This window comes from Marmota flaviventris, chromosome Y (genome assembly GCF_047511675.1).
Source record: "Marmota flaviventris isolate mMarFla1 chromosome Y, mMarFla1.hap1, whole genome shotgun sequence".
In the NCBI taxonomy this organism is placed as follows: Eukaryota; Metazoa; Chordata; class Mammalia; order Rodentia; family Sciuridae; genus Marmota; species Marmota flaviventris.
In genome coordinates this window covers 13,760,483-13,774,875 of record NC_092519.1, presented here as the reverse complement: position 1 = coordinate 13,774,875, position 14,393 = coordinate 13,760,483, and the positions used below count along the sequence as shown (strand labels likewise).

The 14,393-nt window shown below is 41.8% G+C and overlaps 1 protein-coding gene across 1 annotated transcript in view; it reads left to right on the top strand.

Annotated features, from left to right (window-relative positions):
- Positions 1 to 2,762, top strand: part of LOC114106849 (protein Shroom2) — a 132,686-nt gene extending 129,924 nt beyond the window's left edge. Inside the window, exon 10 of the mRNA XM_027954018.2 lies at positions 12 to 2,762. Coding sequence (XP_027809819.2) covers positions 12 to 278 — 267 coding nt within the window. The 3' untranslated portion in view covers positions 279 to 2,762. The remainder of the gene's footprint in view (positions 1 to 11) is intronic.
- The last annotated feature ends 11,631 nt before the right edge of the window (positions 2,763 to 14,393 follow it).

The window sequence follows — 14,393 nt, the reverse complement described above, 5'->3', positions numbered from 1 at the left end:
TCCCTCAACAGCAGTCGCTGCTCGAGAAGCAGAGAGTCCTCATCCAGCAGCATGAGGATGCCAAGGAACTCAAAGAGAACCTGGACCGCCGCGAGCGCATCGTGTTTGACATCCTGGCCGCCTACCTCAGCGAGGACAGCCTGGCAGACTATGCGCACTTTGTGAAGATGAAGTCGGCCCTCATCATTGAGCAGAGGGAGCTGGAAGACAAAATACACCTCGGGGAAGAGCAGCTGAAGTGCCTGTTTGACAGCCTGCAGCCCGAAAGAGGCAAATAAGAGACCTGTCCCCAGCAGAGGTCAGACACAAATCCTTCAAGCTCCGTTCCCAAGGATGCAAGTGGAAACCCCAGCCTGTATTTATGTCCCGGAGCGAGATTCCTCCGTATAGCACAGTGGCTAGTAGAAAAGCAATAATGTCCGTGTTTGTGTGGGATGTTTATTTAATTTTTTGATTTTGCTTTGGAATGCTGAGCAGAGTTTGTATCATGCATGACTCCACACGAAGCTGGGCTCTGCTGGCTGGCGAGGCCCCATGGAGGACGTGGGCTGGGCCTGCGGTACATGCACGTGGTCATTTTCAGCAGTGGGCCTGCCGTTCCTCCTGTCCTCGGATGCCAAACCAGCTCCGGGAAGTCACCAAGCATGTCCTGGGGGTGCCTGAGAGGGGAGATCCTGGCGCACTTCTCTTGTGACTCACCCGGACACGGGCTGCTGTGTTTTGTCCTTGCTCATCCAACAGTGTGGTCATTTGTTGTCTCTATCATCTGATGATGTTACCTGACCCAGCAAAACTCATGATGATGATGATGATGATGATGATGATAATTTATTAATGTATGGGAAAGGTGAAAGGTTTCCTAATGGTTAAAAACCAGCTGTGAAATGAACAACCTACATGTTGGGTGCATTCGTTTGAAGATTAAAATTGCCACTTAAATCGCATGCATGCTTTAAAACACACCCACACACAGAACAAATACCTGTAGTTCTCACTGACGTCGGTATAATGTTTTCCAGCCAAGTAAAATTACGTGGTTAAAAGTATGTCCAGTAATAATGTTCTTGTTAGTTTCCCAAAACCTATGGAATATTTTTAAATGACTTTTCCACCCAGAACATTAACTTTGTGTGCATATGATCATTAATGATAATTGGCTTGTTTTCTCTTTTGTCCTCCAAGTCTGTTGTTGCCTGAGGGCTGCATTCCTTATACTGGAAGACTTCTTCCTCTGGTTTTTCAGAGGTTCTGTGGACTGTCTATTCCCACACTTGATCTTTTTCTGCCACAGTGTTTAAAGATTCTGTGCCCTATGTCTTGGTTGTAAAGAGAGTCTTACTCATTAAAACAATACTCATGCCTGGATTCCCAATTGACAAGTCATAGACTGGGAGAAAACACTTGCAAACCATGTCTCTGACAAAGGATTTGTATCCAGAATGTACAAAGAACTCCCCAAACCCAATGGTAGGGGGAAAAAAAAACGGCCCAATTTAAAAAGTGGGCGAAAGACTTGGGCACACACTTCACCAAAGAGGATATGTGCATGGCAAATAAGCACATTGAAAAGATTCTCAGTTGCTGGTGGTTTGCTTATTACTTACTTATTTTATGTAGTAATTGTAGATCTGGTGTGTTTCCTCAGAACATCTTCACTGGACTAGATGCATGGTTAATGGTAAGCAAGTCCCTCGGATGACTTGATGTTTAGGGGATATTAGAGCATTTATTTTATCAAAGGATCCTTTGAATCTTAATTTCCCCTTAATCCCTTAAAAGAAATTTCTAGCAGGTGCGGGAGTTCCTCTGTCATCAGTGACCATAGCCTTCCCAAAACACATATTCACACACCCACACGTATGTGCTCATGCACACGCGCGCATGTCTTAAAGAACCTGAATCCACACTTCCTGAGCCAGAATTGCTGAGCTGGGCTTCAGAGGCACTGTGTTGATGCCATAATGCATTCTGTACAGCAGAGTCCAAACTGGCCAGCTTCCACGATGCAGGCAATAAACCTTGCCTTTGCGGCATCCTACACATGCCCAAAGACTGAAGGCCTCTTCAGAAGTGTTTGTTCCTGTTGAATTCAGCTACTTCTAACTTGAAACGTCCCCGCCCTGCCATTGTTCTGTGGCATCTTGCCCCTTCCCACCTGGTGGCCCCTTGCTGTGGATGTCAGTCACGGCAGACAAGCCGAAGCTGACTGTCCATAGACCCCCTCAAGTGATTTTAGAATGTTGTATTTTTAATTTAGACAAAGCTTTTTACCTGTGATCCTTTCCCCTCACATACAGTATTGTGATCATTTTAATGATACGTGTGTAAAATGTGAAGAATCAAATGTGTGTGTCTGCACCCAGCCCTTTTGTGTCTTTTATAGGACTTTCTTCTACGTAGCAATACATAGTGCTCTAGTATCCTTTTGGTAAAGCACACATAATCACAACTTTCTCATCTGTAACCCTGTTTGCCTCTTAAATGTCTGGTTAGCGGGGACCCAAAGATTCCAGTGAGCGGTGTACATATCTTGTATATAGTGATGTTCTTACATATAAAAACAATCTGGTGCTATTGATTGGCCCTGGGCATTCGTAGGTGGTGGCTGATCCTCACCCTCTGTCGTAGCACAGCTGTGGGACGCTCTGTGTAGCGAGCTTTCTTTTGGTCAGGGGTGTTGTCTGCGGCTTGTGTCCAGCAGTCCACAGTGGCAAATGTGTGCAGATTTCATGCTTGACACTTTCTATCAACAGATCATCTTGCTTGATTTTAACTAAATAAATAATGTCTCTTTGAGTGAATGGAGCATGTCTTTGATTTACCTATGTTGCAGATTTTTTAAAAACATCAGAATATTGGGGTGTAGCTCATTTGTAGAGCACATGGGAGTCATGTCAAGATCAATCCCCACCATCAAAAGAAAAAAAACACACACACTCTTATATCTTCACCATGTATCAGATTCTTAAGCCATTTGAGTAAACTTTAGTATTGACTGTATGCTTGTATCTTGCCTATCTGGTTAAGGCTAATCTGTTGTAGTCAGAAAAAGTGTGAAACACAGGTTGTATCAATTAGCTCTTGCATCAATACTGGTGTGTAACAAGTACTATGAAATCTCAACAGTGTAGAGTGTACAGTATTGACTTAGCTCACATGTTTGTAGATCAGTGACTGATCCAAGCTGGGCTCTACACCACGGACCTCTCCTCTTCCTCCTGGTACCAGCAATCAGGCCTGGGCATGGCCTTGGCAGGTACATAACAGAACAAGCCCAGTCATGAACGTGCTTGTTATGGCTTTGGTCATGTCACACCTGCTGACTTTCCAGTAACCAAAGCACATCCTATGGAGTGGCTCCAAAGCCACAAAGACAGTTTCTCTGGAGCAAAGCCACCTGTGTCACTACTTAAGTTGCATCGACATGAGCAGGTGTCCTAGCATCTTTGAGCCCCTGTTTCCTCTCTGATTGGACATGTCCTGCTTTGACATTAGTGTGTTGCTGTGCTTGGAACCAGTTAGAGAAGTGCTGTCCAAGCTGTGATTTGAGTAGTACCCCATTTTCTGTAGGGGATACTTTCCAAATCACCACCCTCAGCCCATTAGTGGCTTCCTGAAACCACAGATAGTGGTTTAGACCCTGGAGGTGAATTCATGAGTCTTGAGTTGTTTCTCAATAGTTGTTACAGAAAAATAAACATTGCAGGACAACAAAGAGCAGGCAGAGTTGCTTACCACCTCAGCCAGAAACCAGCACTGAATTAGTTTCCTGTGACTGCTGTAACAAATTGCTATAAACTTAGTGTTTTAAAACATTGTTACCATTCTCAAGATCAGAAGTCTGTCAAGTCTGACATCAGCCTTACTGAGCTAAAGTCAAGGTGTTGGCAGGGCTGTCCTTTGAGACTCTGAAACAATTTGTTTGTTTCCAGCTTCCAGAGACTACCCCATTCCTTTCCCATGGCTTCTTCCTACACTTACCAAGTTTGCCGCTTAGCATCTTAATTCTCTCCAGCTATTTCCATTGTCTCATCTCTTCCACCAGGAGACCCTCCTACTTCCCTCTTAAAACAATGCTTATGGTGTCAGGGAGCCCACTCAGAAAATCCAAGATAACACCCCATCTCAGCATCCTTAATTTAACCATCCTGCTGCGAGAGGTAACATATCCACACAATCTTCCCTTCTTCTCATGCTTCCCCCCACATTTCTCCCTTTTGCTTTTTACTGTTTAAGAAATCAGACATAGGCTGGCCACATGTTTTTGCAATCTGCTTTTTTACATAGCAACATTTGGAGTGATTTTCTTGATAGTTCAGTATAATGACTTGCCTATTTTAAGGGCCTAATATGGCTTATTGGACTTATATTCTAAGTGTATCTAAAAGGATTTTTCCCCTTTTTGTCCTAGTTATAATTTGTCTCATATCTTCATACATAGTTCTGATCATTTGCTTGGGATAAATTCCTTATCGTAGAAATACTGTGAACAAAGCATTCTCATGGAATTTTGACTTCTGTTTAACATTCAGTCCTGCCTTGCTGATGTACTTTGCCTACTTCACAGCTGTGTTTCCTACAGAAACTTCACTTGAAGCCATCTCCAATCTTAGAAGTCTATTTCTCACCAATTAGGGCTCTCCTTCCATGTATTCATGTCTTTTCCATGTATTCATGTCTTACCCAAGTGGACATGTTTCAAACAGGCCTATGATTCAAGACCCAAACCAGAAGGAGATTGTTTCCCATGAGTTGAACAGTATGTTTCCTGATGTGGTGTTGGTGGGCTTTGACATATAGATGCCACTCATCATTGCCTTTTCATATTACTTATTGTGATGGGGGGGTGGGGATTGTGCCCAGGGGCACTGTACCACTGAACTTGGCCCCCAGCCCCTTTTGATTTTTTGAGATGGGGAGTCTCATTAATTGCCAGGGCTGGCCTTGACCTTGCAATCCTCCACCTCAGTCTCCAAGATGTTGGGATTACAGGCATGTGTCACTTCACTCTGCTGCCATTGCCTTCAAATAGATGGCCTTACTGCTGAGTACTGTGGGCATGCCTATAATCTCAGTGACTCAGGAGGCTGAGGTGAAGGATCTCAAGTTCCAGGCCAGCCTTGGCAGCCATCAACATCCTTCTTAAAATTTTTTCAAAGGGCGGGGGTGGGTGGGAACTGGGGATGTAGCTTAATGGTAGAGAGTCTTTGGGTTCAATCCCAAAACCACAAAATAATTTAAAAAATAAAAATGACATTACCTTCAAGCCTGTTAGAAACAATTCTGGGCAAGAGGCACAAGAAAGTGATGGGAGACATTTCAGTCAGATCGTCTTGGAAGTAGACTCCTGTGATCCATTAATACACATACCCACCCCCATGAAGGCTAACCGATCACAAGGACCCATGATGAAGACAAAAAAAAACAAAGACAGCACCCGGATCCATAGAGTGACGGCAGCTACCCTGCCATTCGTGAACTAGCAAGTGAGAACTTGGAAGGTGAGACAATAGGTGGTAGAATGTGACAACAGAAGGTGGAACAGAAGGTCTTGGACCTCCTTATCCATGGTGTGGATGGGACCCCATTGCTACCTGGACCAACAAGCCAGCACGAATAGCCAGGAGGGACCTAAGAGGAGCCTCATCCTTATCCTGCTGGCCCGAGTCACTGATCATCATCCTGAGCTTCCAGTTCAATTGAAGAGTATGCCGCTGGTTAGTACAGATTTGTCCTTTATTGTATATTCTTGTGTGTGTGTGTGTGTGTGTGTGAGAGAGAGAGAGAGAAATATACACAACATAACATTCACCACTTGGACCATTTTTAAGGGTATGGTTCAGTGTCATGAAGTACATTTACATTGTTGTGCAACTGTTACCACCATTCATCTCTAGAACTTTCTGTCCTTCCCCAAATGAAACTGTATTCCCATTAAATGCCATCTCCCCATTCCTTCCTGCCCTGACCCAGGGTAACCACATCCTACTTCCGGTCTCTATGGATGTGAGTCCTTCAGGCGCCTCATTTAGGTGGAATCATTTGATGATCTTCTGTGACTGCTGTTTCACTTAGTACAATGTCCTCCCGGTTCGTCCATGTGTCAGAATATTCTTCCTTTCTTAGGCTGTAAGTAGAAATGATATTCTATTATCCGTACACATGATCTCTGAGTTAGGATTTTGATTTATGATGGTTCAGCTTGTGGTTTGACGACTTTATTAGGATGTGAAAGAGATGTGTTCAGTAGAAACTAGACTTTGCATTTTGAACTTGGATCTCTCTCCTAGGCTAGCGGGACATGGTAGGATCTCTACAGTCCTCCCTGTCCTGCTCCACCTGCATGCAGGGGGTGTTGCTTTCATCACTGCCTTGTGAAACACCTTAGCCACCCACTCCCATGACTCTCCTGAGGAAACTATCTGAATGCACTCATCCTCCTTTGGCTTTTCTGAAGGAGGACTGGGGCTGGAATGCAGAACAGATCTGTAGCTGCTGCTGATTTGAGTTGAGCACAAAGTGACTTTTTTAATGGTGTTTGAACAACACCAGTGGACTCCTTCCTACCTCTCTGCCCTCCCCTCCTGGTCCTGGAACTTCAGAGGGAGCCCACAGCTTTAATTTATGAACCAATTTTCCTTTCCCTCAAACATTCTCCAACTTCTATGCATGTGCCAACTGAGGCAGCATCGAAGTCCCTGGCTTCCACACACTTGAATCTCCCTCTTGAACAACCAGTTCAATGACCTTGCACATTTAAATGCTTCCTGGCAGCCCCCACCACTCAAGGCAGCTTCTAGCATCATCACAAAAGAAATGCTAATGCACAGTCTGAAACCCACTCAGCCTCACTCTCAGATCCCCAATGATGTGCCAGTTAAATTGTCCCTTCAAAATAATTTGTTCAGGATTATCTGGCCAAAGAGAATGATGGCTATAAAACATGGTACCTGTCAGGATCATTCTATTAGAAGGGATTTCTGATAACAGAAATATATTTCCCTCCCTCTCTCTCTCTCTCTCTCTCTCTCTCTCTCACACACACACACACACACACACACACAAAGAATATACAGATGGCTGCAATGTCTGTTCCTGCCTCCCCCTTTTTTCATCCCACACCTGCAACTCTCTGCCTTATGGATTAACTGTCAGTTTTGACCTTGCCCTTCAGGGCATGTCCCAAGCATACAGTGGTCTCCCTCCATCCCATATCTAACACTTGGACTCTTCCTTTTGGTTTGGTTAGGACAGCGTTCCCTCTGAGAACTTCTCCTGTCCCACCTGTGCTTCCTGTCTCCATCTCCTCTCTCCTGTAGCTTGTGTTAGTACTTGGCTTGTAATGCCTGTTTGATCTCCATTTTTCACTTAAAAGAATCTCCTTCCAGGACGAATCTTCCTTGAGTGGGACATGTGAGCTGCTCCTCGATGCTTCCCAGTGCCCAGGGAGGTACGTGCACATAACATAATAGATTTCCACAAATGTTTCCCTTTCTACATCTCTTAAGGACGCCAGCTGTGTTTTATTGAGGTCCTCCTTAATGACCCCATTTCAACATCATTACTATTGTAAAGACCCCATCTCCAAGTACACTCACATTCTGATTGCCTAGGGACTATGACTTTGACGTATCTTTTTAGGGGACACAGTTCAACCACTAATGCTGACATGTAAGTTCTTGTGAGAAATACAAACAGTATGGAACAGGTGTGAAGCAAAGGGACTCACCCCACTCTGGTGTGTCTGCAGTTTTCAAGGAAGAAGGCAGGGAAAAGGAAGCAACTGGGCATCACCATGAAGGAGGCCAAGTGCCAGCAGGCAGGTAGTCATTCTCTGTGGCCAGTGCCTGCCATGCTGCTCTCACTAGAGGGAATCAGGAGCCGCTGCTGCATCTAGGAAGTCCACCATTCCTACATCCATTCACCCACGCTTTCTCTGCACCAAGCAATGTCTATAGATTGCTGCACAGTGATGAGTAAACAGGTAAGAATGAGGAAGACCAGAAACAAGGAAGGAAGGAAACAAATCCATACATCTGGGGTGGTGACAAAGTGAAGCAGGGAGGGAGTGGGGAGCACTGTCTTAGGAAGTGCCGTTTCTGAAAGACAGGTGAGGAAAAGCCCAATTAAGAAGAAGCTGTTTGAAAGAGATGAGGCCCAGAGAGAGCCATGGAGTTTGTTAGGGCATATTAAGTGTGCAATACCTATTCGACAATCAAGTGGAGATGTCAGGTGGATGGGTGTTAGGCCAGAAGTCCAAGAAGCACAAATGAGCTTAGTTAAATCCCCAGTGCCAGTCAGCTTGATGAGCCATTTTCCTAGTGGATGTTAGTCAAACTAAGGCATTTGGTTTATAAGCCCCTGGAACCCTGTGAAACTAACACCAGTCAGCCCTGTTTAGCATGTCGACACAATTCAATTGGGTCCTATTGTTCTCCAGCAAAAGGAACCGGGACTCTTTAAAAGAATAATGATTCCTTCCTCTGTCAAGTCACAGGAAATTACAAGCATTAGCCTGTGATACTGGAAAGTAAAGAAGTGCTCCAGAAAGAATACAGCTATGCCCATCTCATGAAAATAGAATGGAGACTGGTAAACTAGAGTAAAGGGACTTGAGGAAAGAAAGAGGGAAAGGGAAGGTTTAGGGAATCAAAGTGGCCAAATTAAATTGTTCTATTGTCTGCATGTACAAATATGTAACAATTCTACAATTATGTATAATAACTGTAATTGACCAATAAAAAAGTGTATCTAAAATATATACATACACAGGAGCAAACATGGGAAAATCTCCCACTGGCCAAAGCTGACACAAGTCAAGAGATAGAATAAACAATGGTAGCATTGAATTTTAACCTGGAGAAGAAAATAAATAGCCATAAGTTCATACTGACATCAACAACTAAAAGGGAGACAAATGATGATTCTTTCTTACAGAAGGAATTGATAAATGTAAGGCCTAGAAACAGAAAATCACCATTAGAAAATCACAACAATTGGGAGGCTGAGGCAGGAGGGTAGCAAGTTTAAGGCCAGTCTGGGCAACTTAGCAAGACCCTGTCTCAAAATAAAAAGGGCTGGAGAAGTTCAGTGGTAGAGCACTTGCCTAGTATGCATGAGGCCCTGGATCTGATCCCAAGTATTATGAAAAAAGAATACTGCAGTAATAATTGTTTTAGGAAAGATTCATCAATGAATGCTAAAGTTAGTTTGTAAAAGAGAAGAAAGGATTTGCTAATGTCAAAATAATTCCCCCAGCGGGGCTGGGGATGTGGCTCAAGCGGTAGCGCACTCTCGCCTGGCATGCGTGCGGCCTGGGTTCGATCCTCAGCACCACATACAAACAAACATGTTGTGTCCGCCGAAAACTAAAAAATAAATATTAAAATAATAATAATAATTCCCCCAAGACAGTTATTAATTACAAGAGGAAGATAAGATGCAAAGAAAGATAAATTTGTAATGGAGAAATCAGCAGGCACCTCCTTGGCCATGAGACCATCACCAACAATAAGACATAGAATCATGGACCCTGGATATGATGCACTGGGAAGGACACATGTCCGTCCTGGCCTGTCTTAACAAAAATGCTAATGTTCATTTCGGTCATAAAGAAACATCTGGCAAATAAAAAAACTGGTGGGCATTTTACAAAATAACTAGCAAACTTTAAGAATATTGAGACCAAGCAAACATAAGGTGGGATTCTGTATTGGGTCCTCAACTAAACAAAAGAGGGGAGAGTGATGGAATTCAACCTGTATCACAACAATTTACCATCCAGGTTTTGGTAATGGTATCATGGTTACTTAACATCTTAATGTTAAGATCTCTATTTGGGGAATAGCTGGGTAAAGATTAATAAGAATTCTCAGGTCTATTTTGCAACCTTTAAATAAGTTTAAACTTTTTTTCTTAAAAAAAAAAAATCAAGTTTTAAAAGTCAACATTAGTCCCAGCTTTCCAATGAAAAGCCTAGGTTGAGATGGTAAACCTAGTAACCATCTGGCCTACCCAAGTCGTTGCCTAGGTATCAGAGGTGGTAATGGAAGATGTAGCTGGAAATAGAATCATTTGAAATCCTTGATTAATGGTACCTTGAGAATATAGGGTTTGGACTCAAGTCTCCACAACTGCATTAGTCCATAAATGTACATATTGGCCTTGTTTTCTCACTGGTGAGTTGTGGATTTGCCCTGGGATGACAGTACTCAGCAGTGAAGTCTCTCAAGGTCAGAAGACACGGAGCTACTATTAATGATATCAGAACAAATCCCAAGGGAAGTCACTTGGTTGGGGGAGAAATAGAGATAAGCAATAGCAGAACATTCAAGAGAGACCACCCGTAGGGCTGACTCCCCTCTTTGGGAAAGTCCATCTGTTATGGTTTATATATGAGGTGTCCCCCAAAAGCTCATGGGTGAGACAATGCAAGAATGTTCAGAGGTTAAAGATTAGATTATGAATTTTGTGATCTAATCAGTGGATTGAACCATTAATATGGATTAACTGGGTGGTAACTATAGACAGGTAGGGCGTGGCTGGAGGTAGAGGATCACTTGGGATGTGCATTTAGGGTTTATATTTTGTCCTTGATGAGTAGAACCCCCTCTCTGCTTCCCAGTCTTTGTGTTCTGAGCTACTTACTTTCCTCTGTAATGCCCTTCTGTCATGATGTTCTACTTCATCTTGGGCCCAGAGATATGGAGTTGGCCGACCATGGACTGAACCTCTGAAACTGTGAGCCAAAATAAACTTTTCCTCCTCTGTATTGTTATTTTCATTTTTTTCTGTTTGTCACAGCAAAATAAAAACTGACTAACACACCATTTCCATATTTGTTTGAACACAATGAAAGCATGGAAATTGAATGGAAAAACTTTCATCTGTCCAACGTGGTTTTAACTCTTAAAAAATTAAATGCCAGAAGACATACTGTTGGGTTTGTTAAATAGTCAGTTCTCTCTCAAATTGGTTCCTGATAAATCCAATGATTTATCCAACTCAGTAAAAGTCTGATAGAATGATTCCAAGTCAATGATGACCTGCATCCCCTGACCCTGCCTCAGTGGTCCTATAGCCAATCCCCTCACACCCCAGCTATGACATCAACTGTCAGCATGTTTTGTGATCCACATATTTACACATCTTCCCCTCACTGACCAGCAATTCCTAGAGGGACCATGTTTTTGAGCACATGGCAGCTGTGTGCCCTTGTGCACACAGGCATGCCACCATGTTGCATTTAAATGCTGCCTCTGAAAATGAGGATGTCTTCAGGTCTTTTCTTTTCCCCTGAGAGTTACATTCTTTTCATTTTATAAATAGCTGGCTTCAAGTTAATGACATTTGTGGAGTCCTGGTGCACATTCCTCCACTCCTGGGCACATGGAAAGGGTACCTTTAAATAAAAAGGTAAATAAAATAAAATAATAAAGCCCATAAAATACACACTTTTCCCCCAATAGAGCATTGTTTGTATGTGGCATCTCTTCACTGCTGAAAGATTGGAACACAAAAGAAGTTGTAGGAAAAAAAGTATTTACAAGAGACAACATTTGGAAGTCCTGCTTTCCAAAGTTTTACACGTGTATGTGTGGAGGCAGGTAAGAAACAAAAACACAGGCCATGTACAGTCACATAAATGAGGATATACAATATACATGTCTGTACATTCTTTTGCATCCTTTTTCTTACTTAGTATATAATGAGGATTTCCTGTTATTAAAACATTTTTGAGGATTTCCATGTTGAATTATGGAATTTACTTAAGAAGTCCCCATTGCTTCACATGCCAGTGGCCTCCCGATTTTCCTTATTCCTGTTGTCAATGACACTACTGGGAACATCAATGCCCAGGCACTCTGACCCCACTTCTTGGATTTGTCCATCCAAACTGGTTCCAAGAAGTTGGAGATTGACATATTCCTTAATTCTCTCCTGTTTTAACTCTCGGTAAGTATTATAAAGAATGGATTACTGTAATATATCCTAAGTACTAAAGTATCTGTATGTACTAGAATTAATTAATCCTCTATTGCTTGACAACTTTTTTTTAAATATTTGTTGATTGACCTTTATTTATTAATTTATATGTGGTGCTGAGACTTGAACCCAGTGCCTCATGCATGCCAGGCAAGGGCGCTACCGCTGAGCCATAACCCCAGCCCACTTGACAACTTTTTAATGAAGTATTTTTATTGTATTCTTATTTCAAAATAATCATGCTCATGACAGACATATCTAAAAGTACTGAATGTCTACGCAGTATTAAAAATCATAATCTTAGACTGTGGAAATAGCACAGTTGGTAGAGTGCTAGGCTAACATGCACTATGCCCCAAGTTCAATTCCCAGCATGACATAAATAAATATTTTAAAAAATCATAATCTGAGTGTCATAAACACTATCAAGTGAAAAAAACCAGTCCACACCTGAATGCCTACCACATGGTTCCCATTTTGAAAAACAGGCAAAATTATTAAAATGGTTAGGATGCATACTGAAGTGATACAACTATAAAGAAAAGCAAGGAAATGGTAAATGGATGGAGTTGTAGAACATCATGAAAGTGAAGAAAGCCAATCCCCAAAAACCAAAGGCTGAATGTTTTCACTGATAAGTGGATTCTGATCCCTAATGGGGATGGGGGGTGGAGCGTGGGAGTTCCATTGGAGGAACTTTAGATAGGGCAAAGGGGAGGCAGGAGAAGGGAGGGGGCGTGGGGGTAGGAATGAGATGGACATCATTGCCTTAAGTACATGTATAAAGACATGAATGGTGTGACTCTACTTTGTGCACAACCAGAGACATGAAAAAGTGTGCTCTATATGTGTAATATGAATTGAAATATATTCTACTGTCATGTAGAACAAATTAGAACAAATTAATTTTAAAAAAATAGAAGGAAGTGGTATATTACATAACTTTATCAGAGTGGTAGCTATATGGCTGTTTTCCAAGTGATAAGTCATTAAGGTATGCATTTAGATTTTGTGTGCTTTTCCATATATTTGCAATGCTTCACAACACCAATAGCTTTAAAAACCCCTCATAATCCTTGAAATCCTTTAAAAATTTCTCTTAGTAACAGCATATAGCCTTCCAGTGGTGTAATTCATGTCTATGATTATATTAAAACTACTATTTTGTAACATGCTGTTGGTGTATTGTGAGCATCTTCCTTTTGGTCACATAAAATGATGACTAGAATGGCTATAATCAAAAACTCTACAAATACCAAATATGGGAGAAGACATGAATAAACTGGAACCTTCATACATTGTTAGTGGGAGCATAATGGTGCAGCCAATACCTTAATCATTTCTAATGAAAAGTTACATACACAATTACATATGACCCGCCAATTCTACTCCTCAGCATCTACCCAAAAGAAATGAAAATATGTGCATAGTTTTATATATTCATGTTTACAGTAACATTAAGACAGGCAAAACATGGAACCCATTTTTAGGGAATTCAATCTAAATTCAATTTAATCTAAATTCTAATTTAAATTCTAAAAATGACGAATGAGTGAACAAATTATGGTATGTCCATGCAAAGGAATACTACTGGATACTAAAAAGTGATACACTTACACATGCTATAGCAGGGTGAACCTTGAAAACACTGTGCTAAATGAAAAAAGCCAAGTACAAAATATTATAACTTGTATGATTCCATTGATTTTTTAAAATTTATTTTCAGATACTGATGGACCTTTATTTTATTCATTTATTTATATGTAGTGCTGATTATCGAACCCAGTGCCTCACACATGCTAGACAAGCACTCTACCATTGAGCCACAACACCAGCCCCTCCACTGATAGGGGTTTTTTTTTTTTTTAGTTGAAGATGGACACAATACCTTTACTTTATTTGTTTATTTTTATGTGATGCTGGGAATCGAACTCAGTGCCTCACGCATGCTAGGCAAGCGTTGTACCACTGAGCCACAACCCCAGCCCTCCGAGAGTTTTAATGTTGGCACATAGCTCGATAGAGTGGCTGGAAGCATAAATGATTTAACTAATTGTTAGACATAAAGTAGTTTCCTGTTTTTCAGTATTACAAAGAATGCTGTACTGACCATATCTGTGAATAATGTTTTGGCCAGACTTGATTATGACTTTGAACCAATGCTCAGAAGTGGAACTGATTGAGGGTTTGTATATTTTAAAGCTCTGGGCAAATGTTGCCACATAGCCCTAAACAAAGTTTGCTCAACCTGCACTCCCAGCAGCTGATTGAGAGGGAAAATGCCTCCTTTCTTGAATATATTCCTTCTGTCTGAGTACTGTTCCCCCATAGGGGGCTGTCCTAGCCAGAGGATCCTACACTCATGATGCCCTGTATTTGTTTGCAGTTGAACTATATATGCTGTTGCC